The sequence below is a fragment of the Chiloscyllium plagiosum genome, chromosome 9 (genome assembly GCF_004010195.1).
Source record: "Chiloscyllium plagiosum isolate BGI_BamShark_2017 chromosome 9, ASM401019v2, whole genome shotgun sequence".
In the NCBI taxonomy this organism is placed as follows: domain Eukaryota; kingdom Metazoa; phylum Chordata; class Chondrichthyes; order Orectolobiformes; family Hemiscylliidae; genus Chiloscyllium; species Chiloscyllium plagiosum.
The window spans coordinates 92,355,355-92,368,314 of NC_057718.1; the positions used below are offsets into that span (position 1 = coordinate 92,355,355).

General features: G+C 36.9%; 1 protein-coding gene across 3 annotated transcripts in view; it reads left to right on the plus strand.

The window, feature by feature from the left end:
* kiz (kizuna centrosomal protein) overlaps positions 1 to 12,960 on the plus strand; it is a 185,247-nt gene that overhangs the window by 10,411 nt on the left and 161,876 nt on the right. For all 3 annotated transcript variants that reach the window (XM_043696537.1, XM_043696536.1, XM_043696535.1), the window contains exons 2-3: positions 2,766 to 2,828; positions 3,999 to 4,155. In XM_043696537.1, the coding sequence (XP_043552472.1) occupies positions 2,766 to 2,828; positions 3,999 to 4,155 (220 nt within the window). The remainder of the gene's footprint in view (positions 1 to 2,765; positions 2,829 to 3,998; positions 4,156 to 12,960) is intronic.

The following is a 12,960-nucleotide window of genomic DNA, read 5'->3' on the forward strand; positions in this document are numbered from 1 at the left end:
TTCGACTGGGACAACACTACTATTATAGGACAAGCCAAACAGAGAACAGCCAGGGAATTCCTAGAGGCATGGCATTCATCCAAGATTCAATCAATAAATACATTGACCTGGACGCAATATACCGGCCACTGCAACGGACAACTGGAAGCGGAAGATACAAATCACTATAAATGCCGGAGGAAACATCACAGAAGCACTTCACAGGAGGCTCCCAAGCACTGAGGATGTCACCTAGACAGGGGACGAAACGTCTTCAGCACAAATTCCCAGCTCGGCGAACAGAACCACAACATAGACTAAATACCAGTGGAGTGTAAGAATAATTTTACCTCAAATTAAAATACACAATCTGTGCATGCAGATCATCATACACATCTAGTGTTCAGTTGTATTCATTATACTTTGTTGTACAAAGTTCTATCACTATTAGAAAACAATCAAAGAGAGAGATTCTTGGTAATTTCACATTGTTCTTTTATTCCTGTAGACTTGCTTAAACACTTAAGGAAGAAAATAAGAAAGATGTTGCCTTAATATAAAATTATGTCACCTTTTAAAGCCATCTGAAAAGGCTTGCTTTAAAAATAATTATGCAGGAAAAAGTGCTTGTAGCCAGTTTCTTCATACTTGTGCCCTACAAATAGCAGATGTGATCAATAATTTGCTAATATGTCTTTTTGGTAGCACTCACTGAAGGAAAATGTTGAGTCAGGATACCAGGGGGCGTCTTTCCATTACACGATGCCATGGAATATTATAATTTCACATAAAAATAGAAGTTGCTATCAATGATGTACTCTTCTTCACCTGGCTGACCTATTATAGTCTTTGCTGATAGAACCAGCATAGAGATCACTGTGGTGAATTTATGATGATTTCTAATCATTTAAAACACAAAAGATTAATAAAAATATAATGACTTATACTGTTGGAAGTTGCAGAGATTCACTCAGTCCAAAAAGTTAGTGTTGATGATCTTTAAAAATATTTATTTTAATAGTTGTTTTCTGCTTTGGCCATTTTCATCTTTCCCTTGATTTCATGTCTATGTCAAAGCTTTTATTTTTTTCATGTACAATGATTTAAATGCAAGTTGTATTTTTGGCTCAACAGTCTGTATTTGTTAAGATCATTCAGTTTGGTTGAAGGGCCTGCTGATATTTTTCTTGTTCTCACACACTTTAGTCTACTGCAATGGGCACAAATTGGTGGTGAATGAGTATAAATCTCCATTGGTAACAGCACAAAATTTGTGGACAACTGTAAGCAAGGTGAATGATGAAAGATATTCTCTTGTTTACAGTAAAATTTAGGTTAATATAATGCAATTTGCTCTGAAATGTCAACCTAAATAACATGCTCAGGAATTGATGTGGGATTTGAACTTTCTGAATTTCTGACTCAGGTGGGAAATGTTACCAATAATTTTAGCGTATAAGAATGCACAGCAATTTAACTTTGTAACATAAAAGAGACACACATTACACACAGCTGCCACAGAATAGTAATTTACATGATATAATGCTATTTCTACAATTCTATTCCCTCTAATGTATTGTGAACAATACTGTTGGAAATAAACCAGTTTTATAATAATAAAAGCTATTTAGGATTTAAATTTTTGAAAATAGTCTCACTTTCAGATTTAAATGTTCATTCATCTTTGTTCTTCCATCAAATTCTCATTAAAGCAGATAATGTCTAATGCTGCTGAAGTTTTGTCTGGTATTGATTTGGTGGTAGCATGCATGAAACACGGGACAAAAGTAAGTTTGGTATACGTGTTTTGAGTGAACTAATGTATGCGGTTGTCCCATTGGATTGTAGCAGGTGATGAAGTTGTGATTGTAGGTTGTGAACTCAGAAAAGAAATAGCACAATCCTCCAAGAATTGTGTAGTATGGTTTCACTGTGTAACATAAGCTTTTAAAAACCTGAAACTATCCCCATAACCCGACATGTATCACGGCTGATTGACATAAACTGCACATCTTTGGACAGTGGGAGGAAACCGGAGCACCGGGCAGAAGTCCACACAGAAATGGGGAGAACATACAAACTCCACAACAGGTACCCAAGGCTGGAATAGATCCTGTGCCCTGGAACTTTATTGACATGTTTCAGTGTGCATGATTTTACATAGTAAGCTACGGTATTGGAAAAATGTAGCTATTCTTTCATACTATGTGCTGTTCTTGATTTTTCTTCAATACCTTGGCATTCACATGTTTATAAGTAGTTGATTCCATCTGTAATAACATCAAAAGTGTAAAACTAAAATTTAATTTGTTTTGTATATTAATTTATTTCATGAAATGTGTAATTGCACAATACTTGGCGGTTCACTGCTACCATCTCAAAGGCAATTAGAAATGGGTAGCCAATGCTGGCCTTGCCAATGATGCCCACATACTGTGAATGAATAAAAATATACAATTACAGAGATTGTAATGATTGGATCAACTTTAAAACCATTCGGTTGACATCAAATTAGTTTTTTCCTTGATAGTAAACCTTGCATGTATTTTGAAAGTGAGTATTTTCATCTTTCACTCATCAGGATAATTTTAAGAATGCCAATGTAAAGGGAAAAAAGAAATGACACTATGAGAGGAAAGTGCAGATTGGTTGCAACATGGACTTTGAATAAAGATTTTTGCCATGGAAAATGCACCAATTAGCAATGATTGACCGTTTCCTCATCTGCAAAACGCATAAGTTGTTTGTGAATTCTTTCAAAAACATTCTTAAATTTTTTTCTTTAGTGAGCAACAAAGACTAGAGCTGGAACAGAATCTTTTGAAATGTAAGAAGTCAAGTCGGTGGATGTAAGTATTGTTTTCCCTATATCCCTTTCATATTAAAGAGACCAGAACTATGTACTAACTCAAAGTATAATCTAATCAATATTCTGTGCAACTTTAACATAATTGCTCCTTTATGCATTCTTCAACTAATTTGCTACTTCTAGCAAATGTAGTAGGAGCCAAGATCTTTCCTTCATTCCAATTAAACTTTTGCTTTAGAGTCTGTGGTTTCTTGACTCTTCATGTGATACATTTGTCTATACTGAAGTTAATCTGCCAAATACATGTTTCCTAAGAATTAAAGTGCAACATCTGTCACAGCATAACAAGAAGAGAGCAAACAGTTTGTGTCCATCTACTTGATCTGCCGCAGTACTGGTTGGCATGGCCACAGCAGATTTCCAGAGGTTCTTCATGTTTCGAGACTTAGTTTTCAATTAAATCCATCTAATACAACGATTCTAGAGAAGTAACCCAGGAATGTTAAGCAATGAAACCTCCTTCAAAGAGGACGTCTAAATATGTTTCTAAAAATTGAGTTGATGTACTCCTCCTGTGCATGTGTCTCATTCGTTCTTAACAGCTAATCCATCCCTTCAGATAAGAGTTGCAGCCCTGTGTTACATTTAGTGTGTTATTATCCCATATGAGTTTTCAAAGATTGGCCCAATTCAGGCTAGGAACTTATCACAGATGTCAAATGAGGCAATTCTCAAGATATCATGGTCTGGTCCAGCAAAAGCTTTGTGGAATTTATGAATGTTGCTCTAGAAATCTGCTATTTGACACCAGAACCAAAGTCTGTAGCTTTTATTACTGAGGAATTTACATGAAGAATTGCCACAGGCTATTGCATATGGAACTGCATCTCTGAAGGATGAGCATCTTCAGGAAAGGCAGGGAAAAAGAAATGATCAGTGAAATTTTGAATTGCTGACCACAGACCAACCATGCATAAGTGGGCTTATATCAAAATGTGCCATTATTGTTTATTGACATACTTCCTTGCATTAATGTTGATATCATTTTTTCCACTTGTGCTGTGACCTGAATTATTATTTTAAAATTGTATTGATTTGACTTGCCATCTTCAGATGTTAAGTAAGCCTAATTTTTCCTATTTCTGAGCTCCTGTGAAATGCTTTTTCAACATTATGAAAGAAAACTCTTGTTTCTTTTTCTTAATTCCAGGCTAAAAAGAGCCAGGTTGAAAAGTTACTTGAGAGAATTGTGTGAACGGGAGAGAAAAGCTCAGCTTCGAAATCGTCAATTGCTCAAGGATTTTGAAAACATTGAAGCCCAAGTTGCAGCATTAACATCAAGTTCAGACACACTGAAGCAAATGAAGGTAGAGGATTGTCATCTGCTAGTCCAACAATTTGATATTTAGTAGATTTAAATTGAAAGGTTTTAAATTATGAAGTAGTTGTCTGAAAGTGATTACACGACAGTATCCTCATTGCCGATTTCAGAGGAAGTTACAAAACAGCAAAGTAGTTTGTAATCTTTGTATGATCTGCACATGAAGGCCATACCCTTAAAATTGCTTCCTAGCATTAATCTAGGATCAAAAAGGGTGGTGCTGGAAAAGCACAGCAAGTCAGGGAGCATCGGAGGAGCAGGCGATTCGATATTTGAAACATAAACCCTAATACATTACACAATGGACCTACCTGCATGGTCGGTCTATAGTGTAATGTATTTTGTTTTTGCCAGATATTCATATAATTCAAACATGTAGAATTAAATTGTGATTATCAGCGATGAATATCCAAGAAATTATTCAGTATTTACTGTATATTAATTAATTTAGATATGAGTTATGAAGGTTTTGTTTTCGTGCAGATTTATCAGTTGTATAAAAATGGACTTGAAACCCTTTTTCTTTCACACTGCATTTTTTCAGCACACATTTGGAATTGAATTTGTTTTAGATGGTGTTATTCCATATTGAACCTCATTCAATTTTCTGTGTTTGTTCATCGACAGGAAGTTTTTTTGATGATTTTATTATTAGTAGTCATCATGTTGATAGTCTCGGATTTAAATTTAGATTTAAAATTGGTGTACAAGAGATTCAGTTTGTATTATTTCTCAACTTGGACTCCCCTAGATGAGGAATCTTTTCCCAAATAAAATGTATGTTAGATATTATTAGCTGGGTATCTACATCATCTAATTCAGCTTCATTTGCAAAAGCTTTGTAACTCAGCACATATATTTCCCTAGATGACTCATTTTGGTAATGGCATTGTGCAGGATGGAACTGAGATAATTGTACCAAGAATGTTTCAGGTTTGCATCCTTGTTGACGCTGTAATAGTTGACCTCTACTGGAGTGTTTGTAAAATACTATAAAGCTTCTTAATTCATGTGTCAGGATGTAGGAAATGACTGCCAGAACTCCTGCTCTTGATTACTATTCAGTGACCCATACTGGCAAGTGCACGTATGTAAACACAGGTTTTCATTTTTCAACCACATGATTAAGGACCTTCTAATACTCATTGTCAAGGATCACACAGAAGAATGGCTATGAGACTGTTTTACAGCAAAAATGATATTTTCTGGATTACATTAATGTAATAATTTTACAAAAGAAACTATTTAAAAAGCATATAATCATAACAGTAATTGTGACAATATTTACTCTCTGTTTCATCAACTGTGTGACAACAATGCTTGATAATTAGTCAAAGGGTTAATGGTGTGATGAAAGGTGTAGTTTGCATATCACTTTTCAAGTTTGTATTTCAAACTAGCGCATATGCTTGTTGGTTCCTTTTTGGGAAGGGTGAAAAAGACAGGTTAGAGAATTGTATCAGAACCACACCTTATTGCAGAGAGCAGGTGATTGCAAACACCCAAAGTGTTTATGGAAGGTTGTTTATGCTGTGGCATTTATGGTGGAATAGCCATTGAAAAGCTTTAGTTGCTTTTGGTTTAGAATAATCCAGGATTGATTTCAATTTAGTTTAATAGCCAGAGATGGAAAGCTTTTAGGGCAGTTTTGGAGGCGATCTGAATGGATGATATATAAATATAGGTTTTTTTTGGAAAAGCATATAGGACAGTGCAAGGAAAATCCATTTATCTTAATGTATAAGTTTAGCTTATGAAACTTCCGTACCTGCAGCATTTCAATCAGAATCTTCAGAATATTGATTATTGACAAAGTCAAAGATTTCACTTTCATGGATAAAGGAAAGAACTGGGGTGAAGCAGTTAAGTTGAACATAAAGATTTAATGTAGAAGGATAATTTTCTAAATTTGAATCACTGTGAAGTGATAATTAGGTAATGAGAATTTGTTAACCTGTGTGTTTTAAGATCTTTAAAATTTCATTTTATATTTAGCTTGGATTGTGTAATGTATTTTATTATTAAAGAAAATCTGCCACCTTGTCTGTCTGTTTTCAGTGATTGACCACCACTTTAAATTTAAAATAAAATACATCCACGTTTCATTCTGTTATATAACTTGTCTAGTATTAACTACCAATCAGTTGGCTTATAGCAGTGGAAAATGATATTGATATTCACAAGACCAATTTTAATGATCTGTACATTTTGGATATCAAACAGAAATTGTATGTTTTCATTGCACAATTCAACTGCAGAACAAAATTTTTCACCAGTTCTCTCAAAGCTTAACCTGACTCCAACAATTTTCTTGCTTTATGAAACCCAATTTCCAGAATGGGTTTATATTAATAAAGTATTGTTTTCATATTTTGATTTGACTTATTGTTGTCACGTGGCTAAATACAGTGAAACATTTTGTTTTGCATGTAGTACAGGCATATCATAACATACAAGGACATACAGATTGTAGGGTGTTTAGAGAGCGTGGGGCACACAAGGCTACGGCTACAAGGACATGCACAATCACCTTGTAGATTTGACCTTCGAGAGGTCCATTCAGCAGTCTAACAGCAGTAGGGAAGAAGCTGTTCTTGAACCACTTGGTACATGTGTTTAAGCTTCTGTATCTCCTGCTACATGGAAGAGGTTGGAAGAGAGTATTATTGGGATGTGGGGGGGTCTTTAATGATGTTGATTGGCTTTACATGGCAATGAAGGTATAGATGGCTTCGTGATGATCTGGGCTTAGTTCACAACTTTCCATGGTTTCTTCTGGTCCTAGGCATTGCAGTTTCCAGACCAAGCCACTATATACCTAAATGGAATGCTTTCTGTGATGCATCTGTAAACATTGGTGAGGGTCATTATGCACGCAAATTTCCTAAGTTTCCTGAGGAAGAAGAGGCATTGTTGTGCCTTCTTGATGTTGCATCTACATGAGATGGAGAAAGTGAGGTCTGCAGATGCTGGAGATAGGGCTTATGCCCGAAACGTCGATTCTCTTGTTCCCGAGATGCTGCCTGACCTGCTGCGCTGTTCCAGCAACACATTTTCAGCTCTACATGAGATGATCAAGACAGATTGTTGGTTATCGTCACTCTAGGAACTTGATGCTCTTGACCCTCTCCACTTAAGTTCATTGATGTACAGAGGAACCTTGATTATCCAAAGGACATGGGTGGGGAGTATTTCATTCAAATAATTGAATTCCAGATAATCAAATGCCGGATAACATAGTTGAGCAAATCATCGGGATAATTGAGGTTCCTCTGTAGATAGGGACATGTCCTCCTCCTTTCTTCCTGAAGTCAATGATCAGTTCTTTTACTGACATTCAGGGATAATTTCGTTACCCTTTTTCACTCATTGATTGAGCACCATTCTTACTTCTGGTTTAATAGTAATCATCCATATTGCTGTGGAATAGCAGGATAATAGCAATTGCTTTCTCATCGTAGGCAGAGGCTGATGACTACACACTTCTGATGACCTTTTGTGTCCCATTATATGTACCTTTTGTTTCCTTGTTATGAAATGATTCATGCTAATCTTGTTTTAGATTTTGGGAGACCATGCAAGCTTTAGGGATTGTATAAATTAAGCTTAAATTCCAATATTACATTGGTCATTTGAGATTTTAGCCAATAAGGCAACAGGAGACAATGTAGTGCAGTATCTTACTTATATTACAGTTTACTTATATTACAGATAATACTTCTTAAAGCAGGGTAGCGATGGACATATTACGACTTTTGCTTTCTGGTTCAGCTTAGGAAGCAGGTTGGCGCCTGATCTTTTGATCTCTTTCCAATGCCCCTTCCACTTCGAGCTGGAAGCAGGATAATTTTAATTTTTTTGCATGCCCTGGTCACTCTTTTGAAGCTACAACCGACAGCATTATCGGTGACATCCTGATTGGCCTCTGCTTGGTGAAGATTGTTGCTGATTGATCATGCTTCCCTTAAACTAATCTCTAACTGATTCTTAAGGGGGGATTAACATTAACTGATGTCATGTCCCATTATCTCCACATTCCTTAAGTTGTCAGTTATCCATGGGCCCATCCTCTTCATTAAATGTGGTTACAGTCTGTTCTGATATAACATAATAATTCCGTTCCTGTGCAATCCTGCGTTATAAGAAAATCGCATAATAACAGCACCATTTAAACCATTGTGGAATCGCGTTAAAGCCAATACAAGTGAGGAAGGTTTACGTTCTACAAATAATGTTCGAATTTCTTCAATGGCGTTATGGCCAATTCATGTTGAAAAAACACGCATTCCAGCAGAACCGACTGTATTGCCATTTTATGTGGTGCCTAAAAGTGGTCATTTTTTGCATGGTGTGATTTTTAATATGAATAAAGCAAGTTGATGATAATAATATAATAAAAATGTGGTTCGTAGGAAGTTCTGTTGACTGCATATTGAATATCAGGTTGAATGTGTGCATCATAACAGTGAAAACCTACTGGAATTGTTCTTCTATAATGTCCATTTACTTTAGGAAATCATTCTTGAAAATGACACAATAGTGATGCTGAAAGTATTTAAACATAGTTTTATTTCTTGTATTCAGTGGTTGATTTATATCTCTTTTGAATATCTAAAAATTGATATGAGCGATATGCCGTTGCAAAGTGTGATTCATGTAAAACTGCTGTGTCTTGGGAGAGTGGAAATTAAATCCTATGCAAGTCTCTACTTTGCAGTGGATCTCTATAGCAGCTGTTGGATGTTTACATAAAAGAGGCCAATTACACTGTTGACAACTATACTGATAATGAAATTGCTGTTCATTGTGTCACCCTTTTTGACACTCAGCTGAAATAACTAATATAATTGGATGATTAGTTACTTATATGCATTATTTTTAAACATGAGTATGCTTTTTGCATTTTTTAAACTATACCTCAACAGCACTGCCAATGCCCAGAGTGAATTTCAGTTAGATGTTCCCAAGGAGGTGGGCAAATGCCTCAGTTGTACTGCATGTCTGGCATTGATGGCAAGACCTTTATTGCACCACAACATGTACAGCCCTGACAGAATGCTCTTTTGTTCCTGATGTTGTGTTTTTTGATGATTATAAATAATTCAGGAGCTTCACTGTACTGCCTTTGGGTTTTTGGTAAAGCAGAACTAACTAGCACAGCAGCTATTTTCCTTCATTAGAGCTTTCACTAGCAACTGGAAAAGAGCAGGGCATTTCCACTCAAGTGGTATCAAGTCAATTGATGTAACAATGGGTTATAGAAGGATCTAGATAAAATTGATAAAAGACCGAATTGCAGGGAATCAAATTTAAGTAAGTTAGTACAAGACCTAAAAAATTGATACAGAGTAGCTGCATCATCATTGAGACATGTGAGAAAAAGTTTTTTTTTAACATTTTGGACTTTTCAGTTTAAAAAGGAGATTAATAACAGCTACTTCAGAGGAATGTTTGATATTAAGTCAAATAGGAAATATCAAACATTTTAGATTTCAAACATACTAGGACAAGGGGAAGTTGTCATCAGTTGACCCTTGATTTCTGAATGAAGTTCACTCCAGGTTGCCAATTTCTGCAGTAGGCTGTTCTGATTGAACAGACTAATCCTTGAACTTCATATCTTTGGACAAACAGCACAGAACACTCCTCCATGAGGTAGTGCGATCCAATGTGCAGGATTTGCTTCCTTTTCTTTCCTTCTACGCTGCCAATTATCATTAAGACATTGCGACTCCAAAGTGTGATGTAATTTAGATATACTGTTGCCAGTCTGAATGATGGATAGCAAGCTCCTTCCAGTCATTCATGCCAAAGTTTTCATGCTTCAAGGAGAGTTTCAGAGTGCCCTTATTTCTTTATTCTCCCTTGAAAGTTTGGCTATTTGAGAGTTGAGGAAACAGGACCTGGCAGCAGAAGGTGATTTTTGGCCATCCAGACACAGACCAGTCTGTTGAAGTTGATTTGGCTAGATTTTTGCTTGAGTGCTTGTGGAGCTGGCTTTAAGAAGGACACGAGTGTTTGTTTGACAACATTCCTATTGAATGCAGAGAATGTGGCAGTGTATTGCTGCTGGAATTTCTCTTCACTCTTTTTTCACTGGGACACAGTCCAGCCCTGACTGCAATGTAGGAGTGTGGTGACAACAGCTGATCTATACAGTTAGACTTTTCTTGACATGTGGAGGTCTTGTTAAAACACTTGCTATAGTTTGCGGAATGCTGAGCTGACCCAGTGTTGTATGTTCTCACCAACAGTAGCTTCAACGTCATGGAGACTGCTCAACGTATTCCAGAGTCTGTCGTTCAACATATACGAAGAGTGGAATATTGAATGATGAAGTATGGGTTAATTTGAGGATTGCTTTGTAAACATTGTTGTGACAAGATGACAAAGGGTGATTTGGCTCTCTTTTTAACCCTTCTTGGTCAGGTACAACAAACCTTTCATTTTCCTTTAGCAAACATTTCAATTAAAATGTTATAAGGTCAAAATTCCGGAGCTCGTTGCAAGGTTTTTCTGAGTGAAAGGAAAGATTTTATTTGTTAATAAAGAGGGTAAAAAAATTTCGGGCGGCACGGTGGCTCAGTGGTCAGCATTGCTGCCTCACAGTGCCAGGGATCCAGGTTCGATTCCAGCCTCGGGCGACTGACTCTGTGGAGTTTGCACAATCTCCCTGTGTCTGCGTGGGTTTCCTCCGGGTGCTCCGGTTTCCTCCCGCAGTCCAAAAATGTGCAGGTTAGGTGAATTAGCCATGCTAAATTGCCCGTAGTGATAGGTGAACGGGTAAATGTAGGGGAATGGATATGGGTGGGTTGCTCTTCGGAGGGTCGGTGTGGACTTGTTGGGCGAAGGGCCTGTTTCCGCACTGTAAGTAATCTAATCAAACGTAACACCATAGTTGATTGGTGTCCTTAACAATGACAAAGTTTATAAAACATCTTTAACTTCTTGCTGGGTGGTTATTTCCCTAATTTGCTTTTTCACAGGGAATTGTTGATGTAGAAACTGGAATAGAATGTTCTTGTTAGAAATTAATTTCTCCTTCTCTCTGGTGTGCTACTCAGACTGGCTACTGAAATATACCACATTTTAATATTCACAAAACTGGTTTCATTACCTTTCAAGTTGATTAACTGTCAAGTGAGCCTTTCATTCTTCAGTTCATAGGATGTGGACATAACTGCTTCGGCAAGTATTTTTTGCTCATCCCAATTGCTGTTGAGAAGATGGTGAGTTAACAATTTGTGAACTGCTGTAATCCATAATCTTTGAGGTGGATAGTCACTGTCAGGTAGATTGTAACTTATTTTTGGAGGTTGTCACCCGGTGCTTGATGTTTGTCCAGATTTTAAAGTATTTATTTAAGATTTCATTCTGTAGACATTGCCCGTTGTTTCATGATGATCCAGTCGCAGGATAGTGATGGAGTTTCGTGGAGATTGAAATTTTTGGAACATAATTCCCAGAGCCTTGTGATGTACCGAGTTGGACTTTGATTAGGTAGACAAATGCAGTGAAGAGTTCCTGTTGGAGTTTTTGGTACTTTTCTTGGATTTGTCAGCAGCAAAGACCAGGTTTGAATCTCCTCTGACAGGACTGAACCGAAATTGTGTCTCTGGGTGGATTTCCTTAGCTTCTGTAGCTCTCTCATAGATGATAGTTCAGCCATGGATTCTATAACAGAACATAACCTAAAAAATGTCAGCTGCCACAAAGAGTTCACAAAGCATTCTTTATAATTTTTTTTTCCCAGCATTGTCATCTTTGAGATGAGAAACATTGTCATGTGAGTGAAAGAAATTTTGTTCACTTGACCTTGGTTTATAAATGGTGGCTTCATTAAAGCCATGTAGGCCTTTTTGAACAGCAGAATTTTGCATCTTTCATATTTTCTCTTCCCACCACGTGTTCCTTATCTTCCAGATTTGTATTTGGGCATCAACCTTGAGCTGTTGGAATGCTGCCTTTTTGATTTCAACCTTGAAGTGTTCCACAACTAAGGCTACTCATTTTTGATGTAGGAGTTTATGTATTTCAGCATAGTTCTGAACCAGTTCTGATAATAATCTTGCTTGAACCCAGTAGTTTATTTTTGTTCCTTCAAAACCTTTTCCTGGGATTAGTCTCACAATGAATATACATGGTACAGAATTCTCGTTTCAGCAGCAGGAAGAGCGGGAGCATCGACCAGGGGGCTGACAGGAAGATGAGTCACTGATTTAAAAACTTACCTTGTGAAGCAGTGGAGCACATGCTGAGTAGGAGCAGAAACGGGACTGCTGAGAAAGTGAAGTAATATACAGAGGAACCTCGATTATCCGAACGAGTCAGGCCGGCAGTATTTTGTTTGAATAATTGATTATTTTGATAATCGATTTGACCTTAAACAAGGGAAGCCATACTGATCTAACACTGTGCGCTCTACCGGCGAGTTTGTTTAAATTGATAATTTTGATGATTCTGCTATTTAAACAAATTAATCTTTGCATCCTGCAAATTGCAGATTAAACTGAGAAGGACTAAACCCTTACCATCACATAAATATATGAAATCCCAGCATTAAAACAAGGTCACGGACCGCTTTACAATCACAAGAGCGTTTGTCAGTTTCCAATTAACTCAATGTCGCGATAGAAAGACAGAAGCACTGCCTCGCGCATGTGTTTACTTTCTTTGCCATTTTTTCCATGAATGGCCCAGTAAAGTGACGGGAATAAAGCACTCACTTTTACAAAGAGCTTACGTTAAAAATATCCAGAATTGCTGTTGCTTGAGGTGTTTGGGTTTCTTA